General features: G+C 32.8%; 2 protein-coding genes across 2 annotated transcripts in view; both read left to right on the top strand.

The window, feature by feature from the left end:
- LOC120138764 (protein NO VEIN-like) overlaps positions 1-4,651 on the top strand; it is a 37,812-nt gene extending 33,161 nt beyond the window's left edge. The window contains exon 13 of the mRNA XM_039154171.1: positions 3,346-4,651. Within this exon, the coding sequence (XP_039010102.1) occupies positions 3,346-4,533 (1,188 nt within the window). The 3' untranslated portion in view covers positions 4,534-4,651. The remainder of the gene's footprint in view (positions 1-3,345) is intronic.
- A 10,778-nt stretch (positions 4,652-15,429) lies between these two features.
- On the top strand, positions 15,430-20,448 carry LOC120138770. The gene is made up of 6 exons (XM_039154176.1): positions 15,430-15,607; positions 16,879-17,103; positions 17,275-17,339; positions 17,485-18,952; positions 19,038-19,259; positions 19,362-20,448. The coding sequence occupies exons 2-6, from the start codon at positions 16,953-16,955 to the stop codon at positions 19,970-19,972; spliced, it is 2,517 nt and encodes an 838-aa protein (XP_039010107.1). The 5' UTR covers positions 15,430-15,607; positions 16,879-16,952; the 3' UTR covers positions 19,973-20,448.
- The last annotated feature ends 304 nt before the right edge of the window (positions 20,449-20,752 follow it).

The raw sequence follows: 20,752 nt of genomic DNA, 5'->3' as shown, positions 1-20,752 counted from the left end.
AAACTACCTCCCACACTTCCTGTTCTGAGAATCTAACTTCAAGACGCTTCTTTTGTTCATCTGTCAATTTAGCAAAATTCAAATCAATTTTGTCCACCTCTAGGGTTGTTACCGAGTTAAAATTGTCCTTGAAATAATCAAAAACAAAGCCTCTCAACTGATCCGGGTCTGAAATAAAATCCTCTGCTACCTTCAATGAAGAAATAGTGTTATACCTATTCCTATTCAAAGCACACATGTGAAAAAACTGTGTTTCTATCCCCTTCAATACTCCATTTCACTCTTGACCTCTGTAACCAAATGCTCTCCTCCTTCCTATGCAAATTCCACAGCTCCTTCCTCGAAACAACCAGCAAGTCCCATTCTTGAAAAAAGTCCCCTCTTCCTGTAGCTTTAATTCCAGACCATTAATTCTGTCTTCTAATTCAGAAATATCATCAGAAAATCCCCTGTAATTATTCCTTGGCCAATTCCTAATAGCCTGCTTAGTTCCTCTAAGCATTGAAAACAGACCCCTACCCCCGATATCCTTCCTTTGGTTTTATAGTGAGGATTCCACCACCCCAGCAAACCCATCTTCCTCAAGCATGTAATTATAGAACCGAAACGGCTTAGGACCCCAATTATTGCATTCTTCTACCAACAAAACTGGATTGTGATCCAGGTAGGTGGCTCTCTATTATTGCACCATGTAAATCGCCCCCCTACTAGTTGATGCTTTGAACAACACAAAAAATCCCTAAAAAATTCCTCTTTATCAGCCTCTACTGATGAACCATACACATTGATAATAACACATTCAAAATTGCTCATCTTGAACTTCCCTGATAATGCCATAAATCTGCTACTATTAATCTGTGCACTAACCTCAAAGTAATTCTCATTCCATAAACATATTAGACCTCCTGCCGAACCATCAGCTGGAAAAAAACAACTACCTCTGAGCAGATTACCCCCAAGTTTTCTTGTTAATCCACCTCGACAGACATTCAGTTTTGATTCCTGAAGTAATAAAATAACCGGCTTTTCTCTAAGAACCAACCTCGACACTGCCCTGATTTTTTCAGACTTCCCAAGCCCCCTAATATTCCATGTAATCATTTTCAGTTTTGACATTTGGTATAATAACATTCAACACCAAATTCAATCCACAAGGTACAATCAGGAGGCCTTTCCAGTCCCCATCATCTCCATCTTGAAAATCTCTTCCTCTACAATTTGATTCCCCCCCTTTAAAAGAAATTCCCAGCATGTCACAAACTTCCCTAGTATATTTCGCTTCCTGCCTGGCTTGCACAGAGTCTTGAAATGGCTGAGACACCTCCCTAGCGTGTTCCACTGACTCCCTGTCCATGCTACTAGTCTCCCTCCTATATATTCTATCATGAAATCTTACTTCCACTTCACCCTCCGAACATACGCTACCTGAATGACAGGGAGCAATTCTGAACCTTCTCCTGTTCATTAAATTATTTGACCGAGAACAGCCCTGACCAGAATTTTTTGTAGAATCCAAACTGCTCTCCTTATCTAAGAATCTGCCTTCCACCTCATGGTCACCAGATGCACTATTCCTATGGAAGTCCATCTGTCTATGAGAATTTAGCACAATATTCTCAAGTATACTCCGCTGCACAATATCCTGCTCTACAATCAATTCGACGCCCTGCTCAACTTGTGCCAATTCCTTCTCCCCCCCTGAAATTATAATCACTTGCCTAGGATTATCAACTTCCACAGGGGCCAAAGGATTGACTGAACTGTTATTGGGCTGAAAAATGAGTTTATCTCCAATCTTTTTTACATTATATGCAGGCCCAGAAGGACAAATTTTCATTGTAGAGTTCAAGGAAGCCTCATTAGCATCAGATTGGGTTTTTTCAACGGGAGAAATACTTTCTCTCAGACCTAGCCCCACGTGACCTCCCACTTGGAAAGACCTATCTTCCACAGAAACTGACAGCCCACAATTGGACTTTTCTGCATTTGACTTTCTTGAAATAGCCTGACCCTCAATAACTCCATTCATACCACTATTACAGCCATAATTCAGCCAAGAAATAACTTTATGCGAAGAAATCTCTGCAAAATCTTCTCCTTCAACTGCTCTTTCTGGAACACAATCCTCCTCTGACACGGATAGGACAGAATCCCTGTTCACCTTGTTTGAAAATTTCTCTTCCATCTTCCTCCCCAGTTCCTTCGGCTGGATCAACACAGACCCCATGATAATCTTAACTTTGAAAGATCTACCATAAGAACCTATAGTAACCATTTCTGGAACATCAAAGGGACTCTCCACCCTTAACAAAACCTTCGCAGACGAAAGTCGTATCTCATCTTTGATTCTTCCTTAAAACAAATGAACCTTCCCCAATCCCCAGTAAGCTTCTCCAAGAAAGCCTCATTCCAGCACAGTAAAGGCAATCCACACAGTTCTATTTGGCACAAAGCCAAAGGAACTCCATTCTCATTTACTGCTGGAGCTAACCAATCGAAACACAAGGACAACTCTTCCTTCTTGTTCTCCCAAGCATAAGAAAATTCATCAACAGAATCGAAAGTGATGATACAAGCCTTCCAAGCATAACCCCATCTCGACACCTGGATTCTCAATCCCTCTATCTCCAAAGCTTCCTTTACCGACTCATAATCATAAGATGATTTCATTATTCCTGTTAATGATTGTTTCACCCACTTGAAATTGTTTGTCGCAATATGCATCTCCCACACGTTCCTCACACCTGTAGCATTACGTTTGCTACCCTCCCCAAACATCTCTGACTCTTGTTCTCTTCTGTTGTTTACATCAGACCTTGCTACTTCCTTGTACGTTCTGCCATCCCTGAAGCTTTGCAACGACTTTGCCTTTAACCCATTGAAAGCCAGGTCCTGCTCTCTTGACTTGATTCTCAGCATACTCTTCCCATCATTAACCTCCTTCTTAGTTCCCTTATGATACTTAGCAACCCCTACTGATAATCTCCTCCCATCGAACCATCTCCCATTCACAGACTGGATAGCTTTTTCCCTACTTTCCTCATCAACAAATTGGACAAAAGCGAACGTCGAAGACTTGTACTTTGATTTCTCTAAAAACTGCGGAATGAATATTCTCAAAATCTGACCATAAGGGCTAAAAAACTCTCTAAGCACACGTCTTGAAACCCTCTTACTAAGGTTGTCAATGAACACTGTCCATTCCTCAGCGGGAGCAATGGATTTTTTCGAGTTTTCTGCACTTCTCTCTCTACCTAACTCACTCATTCTCGCTCTTAAAGGTTCTTCTTGCATGCATCTTTTGCTTATGTGGCGAATATTAAAACTTTTTATTTGGTTTTACAGGAGAATATTTTGTACACCACTCTTGAATCGGATTCTCATGCCGTATGTATGGAGTTTTCTCGTTTGTTTTTTGACGGAACTCCGGATTTGCACTTGGCAAATTTCCTTCACATGGTCACAACTATGGCCAAATCTGGTTCTAATGAAGAACAGACCGAGTTTTTCATCTTGAACAGCCAAAAGGTGCTGAAACTTCCCGATGAGGAACCTGTTTGGTCCCTTTCTTCTGTATCTTATGAGACGGAGAATAATGGATTTTTTGAGAGTTCTACTACAACAGCGGAAAACGAGCAATCCTTTTCCAAGTCAAAAAAAAAGACGGGGATATACTCAAACTGGCCACCTGTGGATTGGAAAACGGCGCCTGGTCTCAATAAGAGACCAGCACCTATTTCTCAACCTATTGATGGCTCAAAAACTACATATAATGGTTCTGATCACATTGATTTACACACTAGTAGCAATGGTCCAGTGGCAATAGACACTGATATCTCCCTGGAAGAGAATACGGAAACAACTTCATCCGTTCCAATTTTGCCAGACTCTGAAAGCTTGGATCGTCAGTATGGCAACACCTGTAACCCAGCTGATTCCGGTGTGAGAATTGCATTTGGCAACACCTGCAATCCGATTGATTCTGGTGCGAGAATAGCATTCGATCCTGTTGATTTAAGCCTAATGTCAGATAACCCTCAGCTGGTTTCCCTTGATTTTAACAAGAGAATTCAGCATAATAATGGATTTGTTTCATCTGAATTTAGCCAGAGAGATCAACTTCTTACTGGCACACCCAGTTCAGCACAAGCTTTGCTAACTGGGAAATTGGGTGAACTTGCGGCTTTCAACTACTTTACCAGCACCTCGGGTAAGACAGTGAAGTGGGTCAATAAAGATAGCGAAACCGGTTTACCGTATGATCTAGTGGTTGAAGATGGAGGTCATATAGAATACGTTGAAGTTAAAGCCACCAAATCGGCAAGGAAAGATTGGTTCAATATATCAACAAGAGAGTGGCAATTCGCCGCCGAAAAAGGTGAATCTTTCAGCATTGCTCATGTTTTCTTATTAAGCGATAAGGAGGCTAAGGTTTCTGTATATACGAATCCAATTAAACTTTGCCAGCAGGGCAAGCTTCAATTGGTTGTTTTGATGCCAAGACAGTGGCAAGATTCAACAATCATATCGTAACTGGCACCGTGTATTTCGTGTGATTCTGTGGACTAAATAAACAATTTTGATCCTCCGAAATTACCCTCTGGAATGACCCTCGGTTGACCACTTTTGATGCCGATAGGCTTGTTTCAGCTGGGATCGGACAAGCCTTCCATGAAAGAATTAGGCCGAGAAGGATTTGTACAATTTTGCTGGTGCTGAGTAAGATTTTCAAGAGAATATGGTATCTGAAGTTTATAAATACACCATTTCCAGAATCTGTTAACATGATCTGATAGTTTATAGGACATTGATGTACTTGATAAGGTTGTACCATAAGATACATTGGACATGAGCTTAACATTCATAGAATAGTGTCATTGGTAACCTATTCTCTCATATAGTTTTCCCATAAGATGTGAATAGTCTTGTGTTTTCTGACTCGACCATCTTGACTTGGTTAAATTTTTCTTTTAATTTTTGTACCATTTACGTATTTATTTTTTAAATTTTAAATTTTAAATTTTCAGTTTTGATTTAAATGGAAGTCGATAAATTCGTCAACTTTCATTCATCAAACGGTAAGTTGTATAATATTTTGCATGCATAAGATTACAGGATGCTTTGTATTGGTGGAATTGAATATGTTTTTGATTTAAAGCCAACTGAAGCAAAAGATTTTGGTGCAAAGGGGTCTATTAATCATTATTGGTGCTAATTCAAGAGTGTAATTAAGTTGGTGATTAAATATTAAAATGGTGAAGTCCAATTCATTCAATTACCGAAGTCGGACTCAGTATGGTGTTGAGCCTAACATGGCATTCTGCCGACGACTGTTTGTTTGCCTTTTGCAGGTACACTGGCCTAACTTTTGTCCTTGAAGGTCTTAGAATTGTGTGGCATAATGGATTCGGACAATCACGATATTTTTTATTTGGTCTCAGAAAGCCATCTATGGCAAATTTTACAAGAAAACTTGAATTTAAGAAAATTTACCGAAAAGCGATTGCAGCAGCAAATTTCATAGTATTCAGATGGCCTCCAATAGCATTCCGCCCAAATTTCTCCATAAAGACATTTACCATCCTCGACGTTGAAGCAATGGATTTCCCTCGTCTTTGATTCAAACAAATATTTCTTCCTGTTGTAACAATAAAAACTTATTTGTTAACTTTTATTGTTTTAAAATTAATTTGTTATCTTAAATAGACTAATAATAACTTATGTGTTTGAATTGTAATGCTGTTAAATTCAACAGTTAAATGACATGTGTCACTACGAAACTTTTAAAAATTATATATTTTTTAAAAATATAAATAATATTTTTATTAAAAACCTATATTTCTTTAAAAAAAAAATATTTTTATTGAAAAATTATATTTTTTTATAAAAAAAAATTCTCCTCCCCCTTCATCCTCACCCACCCCCAAGCCTCCCTCCCAATTCCCTCCCCACCCTCCCAATATATGAGATTATTGAGATTAAATCTCAACTAAATCTCTACCCATTAAATTTAGGGTTAGGAGTTTAGGGGTTTAGAAGTTTAGGGTTTGGGGCAAAGGCAAAGATAATGACCGATCAATGGGTGAGCGACGATGGGTAGGTGATCTTTCGGCAACTGAGATGGTAATCGGAAATGACCAACAACGCCTGCAAATGGGTTTAAAATTAAGGATTTCAAAGTTCCGAGTTTTTTTAAATTCTAAAGAAATTTGGGGTTTTTAAAAAATAAAATTTTATAAGTCTGACAAGTGTTAAATAACAACATTTTTTTAACGGCGGTTACAGTTCAGACACCTAAAAATATAAAGTCGTGAACATTAACTTTAAACACATAACTTTGAGTATACTTTGGACACAATTTTTTTAACGAAAAATTCTTTAAACGCATAAAAGTTAACTTTGACTATAATTTGAACATTTATTTTTACATCGAGCATAAAAATAATACCTATTTTTTGCATTAATTTAAAAACACACACATACAATATACGAATTGCCATATCTAATTTCATAAAATATGATTTTAAGAAATTGATGAACGACCGCCAACCTAATGAACTGTCATGGCATAAAACTATTTTTCTAAATTAAATATTGCCCTACTTTTCATGTTTTAAACCTCAACCAACTGTGTGTTGGAATTTTGAGATACATTTTTATTTCTCATTCTTTTAAAATAATAATAATAATAATAATAATAATAATAATAATAATAATAATTATATCTAAAACAATTAATTATTGGGTAAACTTAAGTTTTCACCAAATAGTTAAGTTTGGTATGATAAATGAAATGTTTAGCCAAATTAACTTATTGAGAAAACAATAATTTCCAATAAAGTTATAAGTTATTTTAGCTCATTTAGAAAATATTTCTTTTTTGGTTTCTTTTTATGATTAATATTGTTCTATTCAACAACACCTTCATTTTAATCATATTAGCATATCTTTGAAACCAAGCAAAGAAGCTACCAAAATTCTTGCATGTTAATGTATATGAAGACGAATAATGCACCAAATTTCGGGTAAATGCCACACAAAATTGAGAGGCAATCTGGTCGGACCGGACTCCACTCATAAATAAATTCATAATATATATGTTGGTATTTGATATATTGACCGATTAATCCAGATCGAGTTTTGTAGAAGTTTATTACGAGGATAACTCTCTCAACTTAATTTATTAATTTTATATTTCTTGTATAATTATTGATATTTAATATACTGGTTAAATAATTTGAATTGAATAATTAATATTATTTGGATCTATTATAGAATGACCCTCTTAATTCAACTTCATTCGCGATGTTAGCATTTAGACACTAATGTTTAAGATATCTAATATATCATCCCTTAAATCAACTAATAACTGATACTTGTTTTAAAATTATTCTCTCACAATTTATAGCTATTTGATCTGACCATTATATTTCACATTTTATTCAATATAGGCTACACTTGAAAATAAAAAAAGATGATGACATTATTACCCTCGATTTTATTTTATTTTCAAGAACAACTTTAGCATTAAATTTATTTATTTTATCTCTTTTTAACTATTGAATTTTTATCTTTTTATTAAATTAAATCGATTGACAAGAAAATAATGATTCGTTAAGTTTATGTTAATTATTTTTTCTTTTATTGATATTAATATTAATTATTTTATTCTCTTGTACAGATTTTTTTTAAAAAAAATTTCGAAACCATAAAATATTAAAAGTTTTAAAAATATATTTAAATTGTAAAAGAATTGTAAAAATTATAAAACTATAAAAATATGAAATTTTTTTTAAAAAAAGTATAAAATTATTGAATTTTATTACTTTTTAATCAAATGGTTCAATTTAATAAAAATTAAAAAATTCGAAAGCCAAACATGTTATAAGGACAAATTAAACCAACAACTCCCATGCATTTCTTGTTAGAATAAAAACCAAAATATGCTAAGAAAAAATAGAAATAAAAACAAAATTGGTGTTGATCGGTCGCTCTCTATAAATATAATGTATATGTGATGTTGGAATAGAAGAGTATAGCGTAATGATGAATGGTCCCCAACAAAACCATCACAAATATACATTTTCTTCCACTTGAATACAAAAATATCACTTGGAAAACAAATTCAAACAATTTCCAGTTGCCATTAGATTCCAAGATTTTGGAGAAGTACATTTCGCCAACTTATATGCATCAGCCATCTTGTACCTTTTTTACAATTGAACCATTTAACCATGGGGAGTCCCCAGCACATAATACAAGTTAGGGTAAACTATACCAGATACCACCAAACTTTAAATGTTGACTCGTTTATACCACCAAATTTTTAATTTTGTCAATTTTACCATTAACGTTTAGTTTTAAGTGCAATTATGTCACTTTGTCGTTAATTATCTAACAGGATGATGACATGGCAGTCGTGCGCCATGACGTTGCTGATGTGGCTGCCTCGCCATAAACGACATCGTTTTGACGTGAATGTGTTTGGTGCTAACCCCCCCCCCCAAAACAATGTTGTTTTGTTTGAGAAATTTTGGTAAAATATTGCATTTAAGGGAATTTGAACTCAAAACCTTTTGAAACAAGGATTAAAACTTGTATAATCTTACAAACATAATATACATAACATGAGTCACACATTCTATATACTATTTTCTAAAATATCCCATGAAATTATTAAAATTCTAAAAAAACACCTTAAATTTCATAAAATTCAAATAAATCCTAAATTTCTAAAAATCACAAAAAAAATCCTAAATTTCTAAAAATCACAAAAAATCCGGACTCTAAACCTAAATCCCTAAATTCACCCACCGTCATCGTCGATAGCACGCCGATACCATCACACTAAAGCCTCCTCTTCTCGACGTGCATGTCATTCACTGTTTGCTCGTTGATCGGTCGTCGTTCAAGGTTCGATTAGAATATTTAACATTCAATGTTTGACAATGGATTAGCACACCGTTCATTGATTTCCAACGATATCAAAGTGGAGTAATTGGTGGTATGGGTTTGACAATGAAAGTGGTGGGCAGTGGCCGTTGGTTTGACGACGAAAATGGGTGAAATTAGGGATTTGGTACTTAGGGCTTTGGGTTTGGGAGAAATTTGAGAATTTCAAAAAATTTAAGGGTTTTTTAAAAAAATATTATTTTTATTATAAATCATATATATTATAATATAATATAAAACTAAAACTAAAACTAAAAATAATATTAAATAAAATATATTAATTCAAAATGTTATTTAACATATAAACTAGTTTTATTAGAATTGTAATAAGTTCTTAAATTAACTTGGTGGTTGGTTACTTTTTATCTAGTTTAATAGGTTTTTGGTTCAAATTTTTATAGAAAACATTTTTTTTCATTAACAAACGACATCATTTTAGGCTTTATGAGCATTAAAACAATTGTGCCAAAACGACGTCGTTTTGATAAGGTAGTCACGTTAGTAACGGCGCACAGATGTCGGCACACGGCTGCCATGTCATCGTCTCGTTAGATCATTAACGGTAGAGTGACATAATCACACTTAAAATTAAATATCAGTGCTAAAATTGAAAAAATTGAAAGTTTAATGGTATGAATGAATCGACACTTAAAGTTTTGGTAGAATATAGTGTAGTTTACCCTACAAATTATAAACCTACCGGAATTATACAGACATTTAATAACTTATCATAATTATAAATATATTAAATAAATATTGTTATTAATTATTGCAAGTGGTAGACAAAGGATGGCTTGTTGTCTCATAACGGCCGGCCGGAGAGTGAAATGAACCGTTGGGAGTTGGTAAACCAGAAGTGGACCCATTTCACCACCTCTTTTATTTGATAGAGCGGTAGTGGTGGTGGTGCCACGGAGGAGATAGTGTTCAATAACAAAATGGAAAAAATTGAAAAAGTGGTTTGGATTAGATTATATAATTTAATTTAGTTTGAAGTTTAAATATATAATTTCACAATTCAAATCGATTTTAGTTTTTTTATGAAATTCATTTGTTTTAAATCAAATCTAATTAAAAAATAAAAAATAATCATCTAAATTAAATTTATTTTAAATTTGTTATAAGACACACTTAAATAAATAAACTCTAAAAACTAATAATATTTTTTCCTTAAATGTAAACTTTTATGTTTAAACTTAGTTTTAGTTTGAAGTTTACCTTTTTTTTTTATGTTGAACATGAAAAATATTTAACAATTAAAACCACAAAATTGAAGAATTGAATTAAAATTTCATTTTTTAAAAATCACATAATATAATTATTTTTATTAAAAAATTTAAACCGAACCGAATACTTTCTTTAAGAGGAGGTAACTTCATTTCTCCTTCCGCATGCAATGACGTTAAATCGAGTTTAAATTTGAAGAATTAAATTAAATTTTAAAACTTGAAGTTTGATTAAGTTATAATTTGAAAGTTTAAAATTTATTTGAGATGAAAATATAAATTGTTTGAATTTATTTAACCGGGTTTAATTTAATTATGAAAATATCAATTTCATTCCTACACTCGACTTTAGACTTTATATTCTAGTTTGAGTTTATCCATTCAATCTAGAGTAAAATCTAATAAATTAAATTTTAAATTTTATAAAGAGATTGAAATGTAATTTTATTATTATATTAATTTATAACTTAATGAACCAACTAATAAATTTTACATTAAATAGGGCATGAGATTAGGGGTAAATGAATCGAGCTTGAACAAATAAGATTGTGTTCATGTTCGTTTGTTTATTTTTGAAGCTATTCATGTTCGGTTCGTGTTTATTTAAATGTTTAATATTGTAATCGTGTTCGTTTATTTATTTTTAAAGGTGTTCGTGTTTGTTCATTTAGCATTCACGAACATGTTCATTTAACGTTCGTGAACATGTTCGTTTAACATCCATGAACATGTTCGTTTAACATTCGTGAACATGTTCGTTTAACATTCGTGAACATATTTATTTAGAGTTCACAAATCCGTTCATTTAACGTCGCGAACATGTTCATTTAGAGTTCACGAACATATTCATTTGCAAGCCATAAAATGGTAAAATTATGCCACTAGTACTTAAACTCCTTAATCTTAACGATTTAAATCCCAAATTCCACAATGTATTAAATTTAGCCCCTACATTCATAAATATTTTAAATGTAAAAAATAAAAAAAAAGTAAATGAGTTTGTTCATGAACGTAAAGGAACAAGTCAATAAACGAGCGTACAAACGAGCTAATTCGTGAATAAAAACGAACCGAACACACATTTGTTCGCGTTCGTTCGTTTATTAAATGAACATAAAAAAATTGTTCATACTTGTTTATTTAAATGAACAAGTGAACAAAAACGAACGTTATACGAATGATTTACGAACAATTCACTGAAAAATCTGTTCATTTACACTCCTACATGAAATGACATATTATTCTATGTCATTTACTTTTCTTATGATCAAATTGAAGATTCTAGGTAATTAAAAGAACGGTTTAAGATTGTTTAAAGTCTTCAAAAATTTGAAAAGAAAATTAATTAAGTTTTTTAATATATATTCTATTAAATCTTTCAATCAATAAATTAAATAAATTAAATTATTTATTTGATAAATTAAATTAACTAAATGTTTTGATTAATTTTGACCTCTAAATAATAATAATTTTTTGTGACATATTACTCTCACATGACACGTTAATATTCTACCTTTAAACTTTATAGATTTTTAAAAGAAATTTTTTAATTTTTTTAAAAAAAATTTAAAAATAGATTTAAAAATAATGAATATTTAGAAATGTCACGTGAAAAAAAGCTTTTACACGATATGTAACTTGTCCATAACAATTGATAAATTTAACGGCTAATATTGATCAAGTGTACTAATATGAGCTTAATTGAGTGTAAATAAAAGGATAAAGTACATCGGAGGTTATTAAATTGTACTCAAATGATCATTTTGGTCATTAAATTTTTAAATATTATAAAAAAATAATTATATTTATTAAAATATTATAAAATAATAATTAATATTTATCAAAATATTACAAAACAATCAATAGACTTATCAAAATATTACAAAATAACAATTAAATTTATTCAAAATTTTACCATTATTATGATGTATGAATAATAAATAGTAAAATTTTGATAAATTAAATGATCATTTATAATTTTTAAAAGTTCAATGATAAAAACAATCATTTAAGTTGTAGTTCAATAATCTTTTTTGTATTTTATATTAACTAAAATGTCTTTTTACAAATCATAATTAATATTATATGATAGTGATTTAGTTTTTTTTCTCAATTATTATCTTTAAATAAAATAATTAGAGATAACCAATCTAATAATAAAACACGTATTCAATAAAGTTTTATATATTTTATTTATCAATACATTTATAATTATTTTTTTTAAGATATTACTATAATTATTGTTAATGAATTTTAAAAATATGTTTTAATTGTAAAATATTTACTCACCCACATCATAAATGTTATAAATTTGAATAAAATATTAAAACACTTAAGGTTTTAAAAAAAACTCATACGAATCATTATCGTTGGGAAGTTTTATAAATAAAAGAGGAGGAGAAGCTACTAACTAACCAATGATGCAGTCGACCTAACCCTAATTGTAATTCACTAACTAACAATGATTTTTTTAGCACATTTTACAATCATTTCCCTTCAACTCTAATTTAAAGAAACTATCGAATCTTAAGCTCATTGTAATATATTTTATTAACTCTAATCTAAAATTATCTGAAATTACAATAAATTCCATATTTGAATTCTTAATTTGATAACTTCTTATAAGTTTAAAATTTAGATCCCAAATATCTTTCTTTATTCTTAAATGGTATAATAACAAAATGTTCCTAACGTTTAATTAAAAAGTTATTTTGATCCATATTTTTAGAGTATTTTGACTTTTAATATTTCATTTTAAAGTAAAAAATTTCTCCATAAATGGACATTATTAGTTAATGAATGGTCACCGATCCAACATAAAGACATTTTTTTCCTAAAAGATAAATATTAGGGGCCAAAATACTCCCCAAAAAGGGCTAAAGTAATAGTCAAATGTTATGGCCATTTTTGTCTCTTTTGCCCTAAAATGAAATATTGAGAATCAAAATGCTAAAAAAAATAAGGACTAAAAGTACTATTTAGTTAAACTTTAGGGATTTTTTTACCATAAAATAAAAATATTGAGACTAAAATACTTCAAAAAAATATATATCAAAATGACTATTTAACCAAATGGTCGAGACATTTTTTTTGACATTATGTCATTCTTAAATTATAACCTTTTATAATATATAGAGAGAAGAGAAGATTAGGATCTACTTGTCGTGTATAAATTTTTGATTGAATATAAAAATAGTTGTTCAAAAAATATCATTTTTTTATTTAGGTGCCTAAACTATTTTTCGATCAATTCAGATGTCTAACGTTACAGACATTACCATTTTAAATGTCTCGGTTGTAATATCCATTAAAAAAATATCGTTAAGTGACAAATATCTTATTTTGATAATTTTGAAGATTTTATTTACAAAAAGACTTAAAAATAAATTATTATTTTAAAAAATGTGTTTTTTTTAGAAAAATCCCCCATCCCCTCCAAACATCCCTTCTCCCTCCCTCTCCCCTCCTTCTCACCCATTGTCCCCCCTCCTCTTCCCCCTCATTCTCATCCATAGTCCCCCCCTCCCATTCTCCTTTACTTGATATTAATATTTGGTGACAATATGCTATTGAAGACGATTGTGTCATTGGGTGGAGGTTTACTCAACGGCAACGGTAGTGTCAAGCGTAGATGTAGAGATGGGAATAATTTTTTTTAAAGTTTCAGAATTTTTTTTAAGATTTCTAAAAATTCGATTTTTAAAAATATTATATTTTTTATTTTGAATAAAACCATTTAAATTACCAAAACGTGACGTTTATCATTTAACGAATTTTTTTAACGTTGTTACAGTTCAAACACTTAAAATGATAACGTTTATAATGTTAGACACATGGATTGACCTAAAAATAATTTAAGCACATAAATGGAAAAAACAATATAATTTGAACACTTATTTTTATATTAAGACTGAATTTTTAAATTTTATGTGTTTTTTAATCATTTGATTAACTAAGTTTGGTACTTAAAATTAAAATTTTGAAATTATAAATATTCCGTTCTTTTTTTGATAAATTCTTCATTTTAAAACATTTTAAAAATAAATAATAAAATTGATATAAATCTTAAAATTTAGGGATATTTGAGGTAATTTACTCTATATTAACTGTAGTATAAAAAACTTAATATTCGAAACCAATCCTATTATTATCCATTTTAATAATTTTAATTTTTATAAATATTTAAATTGATATGTAAAAGTAAATTTAATTTTGATAAATATTTAAATTAATATTCAAAACCAATCCTATTATTATCCATTTTTATAAATATTTAAGTTAATATGTAAAAGTAAATTTAATTTTGATAAATATTTAAATTAATATTATCTATTATTATCAATAATCTAAGGCTGTACAAAGTGGGGTCCAAATCCTTCAAAACACAAACCCCAACTGTTACGTATTGTTTTCCAACTATAAGACTTGTTACTTCTTCGATGCTCTCTTCACGCTCTGTAATCTAAACTTAAGCTTTTTTTTCCTTATACTTTCCCATTTTTCTTCCATTTTCCACGCCTTTAATTCCTTTTTCTCCAGTATCTAATGCCTTCCCCTTTGAGTTTTCTTCATAAAGAATCATGGGTCGGTGCCAGATAAAGCATGTTCTTTGCTTCTTCCCTTCTTTTTGTCATTGTCAGAAGATGATATCCCCATTAAAATCTTTTTTTTTCTGAAGCTCTTCTCTTTGTGTTTTCATGGTGAGAGATTGGGACTATATATAGCTTTTGCTTGAAAAATAGAATCTCCCTACTTCCCTTGTATTGATTTGTTTTTCCATCAAGAGAAATACTGATTTAGAAAAGTTTGATTATTGGTTGTGTTAGCCATGGAAGAAGTGGGAATTTGTTGGTTTCATGGAGTTTAAGATATGACATTCATGGAGTGGCTTTTACTGAAAATGGTTAAAGCAAACTGTTCTGTCATTTCAGGACTTTGAGTTCTGTACTTTGGTTATATATATGTGTGTATATATATTTTATATAACGTTTATTTTGTGTTTGTTGATAATCCGAATCCAACTTTAGGCCATGCAAAGTCACATCTTCGAGGAGTTTCAAGGAAAAAGCATCATCTTTTCTGACTTATGAGATGGGAAGTGAGAATTCTTGAGGGGTAATCAATCTGAATTCTTCAAATGCAATTGTTCTTTTAGTTGAAGTGAAGATCCAAAGAAGAAAAAAACTATTCCTCTGAGTTTTTCGTTCAGGAATTTGAGCCTGTGGTTAAGGCTTGTGGGAGAAAAAAGAAAGCTTTGATTCCTTTCGCATCCAAAGAAAGCTTTTGATTATGGAACTTGTTGTTCAAGTTGCTTGAGAAAACATGAATTGTTGAAAATGGAATGTTGTGGTTTTTTCCCCGCCTTCAATTGTAACATAATCCAGCTACATTTCGACTGCATCTAGTTTATAAGAAACTCTTGGTTTCAGGTACATGCATTTCTTCATCTTCTTCCCTCATCAATTCAATCAACATAATCCAGCTACATTTCGACTGCATCTAGGATTGCCAGAACCCATGGTTCAAATAAAACTTGCTTTTAGGTACTTGGCATGTTCTTATATAGGGATAAGAGAAGGATTATAGATGTAGGAATTATAACTTTAGAGTTGTTGGATTGAGTTTCAGCTTTCAGGTAAGAGTTTACGTGACACTGCTGGACTAGGAGGTGGTGAATAAGGGAGATGAGATCCATATGGGTATCATAAAGGTTTAAGCAATGTGTTATAGGAAAATTAAGAGTTGCTGAGATCTAGAAGCTGATCTGTCAAAGGAAAATGTCTGGTTCTGCATCATCATCTTTAATGTCAACCGTCTCGTGACCATATGAAATTCGGAGAATCATAATTCTTTACCCTTTTATTAAAGGAAGCCGTTATTAGGAGATAAGAACCTTGCAGATTCTGGTATTCGAGTCTCAAAACTGTTTACTCTTACAAATAGTTGTATGAACTAATTAGCTTGACTGTGAATGGTGGTATTCAAATGTCAAACCTGTTTCAACTCTTTAGAATAATTGTATGAGCCTACTCGGCTAAGCCTTTGTTCGTTGTGGGAAGGTAACGGAAACAGTTATAGATGCTGGTATTTGATTGTCAAACCTTTTTCAACTCTTTAGAATAATTATATGAGCCTACTAGACTAAGCCTTTGTTCATCTTGGGAAAATAACGAATCAGTTGCAGGTGCTGGAGTTGAGTCTCAAACTTGATAAATGTCAGCTCTTAAGAATAGTTGTGTGAACTAACTAGGCAAAACCCTTAGTTCTTAGCCTGTAAATAAGTGAACCAGTTGCATATGCTGGTATTTGAGTCTCGAAGGCGTTAGATGTAGACTCTTAATAATGGTTGTATGGTTAAACATCCGTAGCTGGGAAATAAGGAACAATTGATTGTGATCTTTGTGGATGCTGGTATTCGAGTGAATGTTAAATAAGGGAACCACTAAGTTTCTACCTATTTTCCTTATTCTTCATGTGTTCGAATCAGTGAATATAAAATGTTTGTGCAATTTCATGATTTCTGACATAATCTATCTTCACTTCTGATATCAACGTAACAATGCTTTTTGTATTTTCTTCAAAACAGCTCTTAGCAATTCTATGATGAAGATGCCTTTTTGTCTCCCCTGTTCATATCTTTTGTTTTACGAAATAGGTGAAGATTTGAGAACTTATGTATCTCTTCTATGATTTTTATAAGATTCCAAGTCACCTTTCAACCGAAAATTTCGGATTATCAAAGCATTGAATTCTCAAACAAAAGACACATTAACCATGGCCAAAAGATCAAATGGATGCCCTGTGAGGCATGAAAAGGATCAGTCAGGCTGTATGTGGGGCTTGATTAGTATGCTTGACTTCCGCCATAGTCGATCAACTCAGAGACTGCTCTCCATTAGAAGGCGCAGGAACGGAAATGCCGTTGGTAAGTTCTTTAAGTTACTATGAAGCATTTGTGTGATGATGGATCAAACTCTATTTCAAGTTGTGAAGTGTTTATAAATGGTCTTTATTGTTAGAAAATCGGTTTGATTTTCTTGTTCCATATTGTTTTGAGTATCCCTTAATGCTCTGCATTTTCTCTTCAAATTTGCAGTTGTGGGGAATGCAGGAAATAAACTTATGTTGACTAGTTCTGCCGAAACTTGTCCCAGACCTCTTGTAAGCTTCGAGAACTTGTTCCGTGTGGAACACAAATCTGAATCTGACACGAGCCGAAGTAACATTGTTCATTAGATGGGCACATGAGTATAAGATAATCATCAATGGAGAAAGCTTTTCATTTGTATATTGCTTTTATTTTCAGGATGGTGAAGAGGAAACGGCAGCAATCGATGCATGTAAGCTGACCGTGAAAAAACTCCTAGAAGAAGAAATGAACGGAGGGAAGATTGCAATGAAAGAGGCATATAGTACAGAAGTTGAAGCAAAACAGTTCGATTCCAAGCAAGGAGATGATGGAAGGAAGAAACGTAAAAGAAAAAACAAAACTTGCAAGAAAAGTTTCGGTAACAATCTTGATATGGATGTTGCCAAGGAAGTGGTATCTGAAGGATCTTATCAGCATAAACCAGAGCAACAAACAACAAGCAATCTCGATATCGACAATCTAATGGAAGAGTTTTTTCGGAGAGTCCATCAGAAAAACATCAATTGTGTGAACCATGACCAGCTTGAGCGAAACGAGGCAATCAAGTTCTTAGTGAGTCGGAAGCTTCTTAATTGGGACCAACTTACAGAAGATGGGGAAATCCGAGCCTCGAAAGAAGTCATGGATGCACTACAGATTTCGAGTTTAGATGAGGAATTGTTTTTGAAACTTTTACAAGATCCAAACTCGTTGTCCAAGTATGTTCTAGACTCGTCAGATGCTCATTTAAACGATGAAGAGTCTAAGCTGGTGGCCGAATCAAACTGTTCGGACGTCGAATATGTCTATTTAAGACAACACAATGAGCCCGTTAATAGAAAAGACCGTAATTTCTTTGGAAGAAAATCGAAGTCTCAGGAAAGAGAACTTTCGGATGGAAATAAGGCTTCTCAAGCTTCAAATAAAATTGTAATTTTGAAGCCTGGGCCAACAAGTTTGCAAACTCCAGATACCGGAAGCAGCACCATCTCATCTTCGGAATCTCGGTATCTCATTGGGAAACGGGAGCCAAATGAGAAAGTTGGTTCCCACTTTTTTCTTGCTGAAATAAAAAGAAAGTTGAAACATGCCATGGGAAGAGACCAACATAGAATCCCCACAGATGGTATATCTGAAAGATTTACCGAACTTAGTACTGAATATGAGACTATTGATTTGTCCAGGCGAAGGTATATCGAGGGAAAGAATCATCTCTCTGAGTTGCTAGCAAATGGGGATAAAAATGTGGATCTTTCAAGTGCACAGGTTCTGAAAACCATAGATGGGAATCTTTCAAGTGCACAGGTTCTGAAAACCATAGATGGGAATCTTTCTCTTCAGGAGTATAACTCATCCCCTGTCCACAGCACTGGCCAGTACTCGGAGCCTAGTTTTAGGACTGCACAGTCGATATTTGCAGGTTCGGAAAAATCTGAGAAGACGATTGAAAGCAATCAAGTAAACCTTGTCAGCAATCTAAGGCAAATGAAAGAGAAGAGCGATAGCCGTCTTTGCAGTTCCAACAACAAAACTTGTAAAGAAGTCGAAGGTGATAATGCAATTTCAGACAATCTTGACACTCATGAGAATAATGATGAAGATGATCCAGTTTTTTGTTCAACGAAAGATGAAATGAGTTCCGAAGGTACAATTTTGCATTTGTTTAATCTATGATGACAATCATGAATATCGAGCTTTATTCGCATATAACCTTCATAAAATTTATGCAGATTCTGCGAGTGTTGTTGAAACAACTGAAATTATGGTTCATGAAGAAAGCAAACTCTTGGATTCTTCTCCACTAGCGTCTCCATCGAACACATCAATCACGAGAAAGGTTGATTTTATTGAGAGTTTTGCTGATATAAAGGAGTGGTCAAGTCCCATATCTGTTCTTCAGCCAATATTCACAGATGATCTTATCAGCCCTGCAAGCATCAAGTATTCTTCCGGTAGGCATATGAGAGAATATTCTGTTTATTTCACATAAGATGTTTGTTTTTAGCTTTGTCGTGCCACATTTTTTTAATTCCAAGTTGTTCACCAATCTTCAGGTGAAACATTCATACAACCTCTAAGAATTCGATTCGAAGAACATAACACTTTGGCCACAGATCAGAGTAATCGTTTTAAAGCTTGTATGGATGATAAGGATTCAATATTTGAGAACATAAAGACGGTGCTGCAAGCCTCGAGTTTCAACTGGGATGAACTCTACATCCATTCACTTTCTTCCGAAGTGCTTATCAACCCATTGTCGCTTGATGAGGTCAAGTACTTGCCGAACGAGCTTTGTCAGGACCGAACTCTGCTCTTCGACTGCATTAACGAAGTTCTTGTAGAGTTTTGCAGGAACTATTTTGGTTGCCCTGGCATTTCATTTGTTAAACCCAGTATCAGTCCTCTCCCGAACATGAATAATACCATTCAAGAGGTCACGAAAGGAGTTTATCGGCATTTGCTTCCGATCCCACTGCCTTGTACTTTGGACCTGATAATCAGAAAAGACTTGGCTAAGTCAGGAACATGGATGGATCTTCAACTTGACACTGGTTGTATTGGTGTTGAGATTGGTGAAGCCATCTTTGAAGATTTAGTGGGAGACACCATAACAAGCTGCATAAACGAAAGTCGGAACTGCAAATATAATGTGTTTCCAGCTTAGCTGAAGGAACTACGAGAGTTAGATCGACTCATGAACGACAACTGACTCGGTTTTGTTCATACTTCATACCAATAATGCACCTCACATTGGATTAGAGTTTGGAGAAAAGCAAGATAATCGAGTCTTTTGAATAGAAAGGATAGGCAGTAACATTGAATCAAGTAAGAAAGGACTTTCACTTAACTCCTTTCCCATTGAAATCATGTAGATACAGAGAAAACTTCCGGCACCAAAAACCGTTCACCGGATGATCTCACAAGCAGCAGCCAAAGTGTCTGTTTCATGCATCACGATCCTTTGTAACTGCTTCATCGGTGCAGGTGACATTTCTCATCGTAGAATTCTGTCGAGTTTGGCGTGCAATGCTTGTGTGTTTAAGGTGTATGTTCTTAACTTTGATTTCATTCATTCTTGGACTGTGTATCAGTGTGCCTCGGTATTTGGAGTTCCGAACAGAGATTTAATTTACGGTTGCATCTATATTGTTCATGTCACATTTGTTGCAGGTAAGAATGTGATATATCAGTGACAAGAGAGCCAAAACCGTATAACATCGACTGCGTCCATAAATAATCGAGCATGAGAATCGAACCAATCGAGTCTGAGCATAAAAGTGAAACTGAATTCCAATAGAGATTTTTACAGCTTGAGTTTGAATTTGGCTTGGATTGATTACACATCATTATTTTGGACGATATAATATATATCACACATCATTTTAGGTGAGATAAAATATGTCACAATATTATTTCTTTAACTCACATTAAAATTATATTTTTT

Source organism: Hibiscus syriacus, unplaced genomic scaffold (assembly GCF_006381635.1).
Source record: "Hibiscus syriacus cultivar Baekdansim isolate YM2019G1 unplaced genomic scaffold, ASM638163v2 tig00110705_pilon, whole genome shotgun sequence".
Classification (NCBI taxonomy): Eukaryota; Viridiplantae; Streptophyta; class Magnoliopsida; order Malvales; family Malvaceae; genus Hibiscus; species Hibiscus syriacus.
The sequence above is the reverse complement of the archived record's forward strand: the minus strand, read 5'-3'. Positions and strand labels throughout refer to the sequence as shown.

What these genes read in the sequence shown, in the direction of transcription:
- LOC120138770 (XM_039154176.1), top strand. Translation starts at nt 16,953, where the DNA reads ATGGCCAAAAGATCAAATGGATGCCCTGTGAGGCATGAAAAGGATCAG. An exon ending in AGATGAAATGAGTTCCGAAG is followed by an intron (nt 18,953 to 19,037) that starts GTACAATTTTGC and finishes AAATTTATGCAG; the next exon opens with ATTCTGCGAGTGTTGTTGAA. An exon ending in AAGCATCAAGTATTCTTCCG is followed by an intron (nt 19,260 to 19,361) that starts GTAGGCATATGA and finishes ACCAATCTTCAG; the next exon opens with GTGAAACATTCATACAACCT.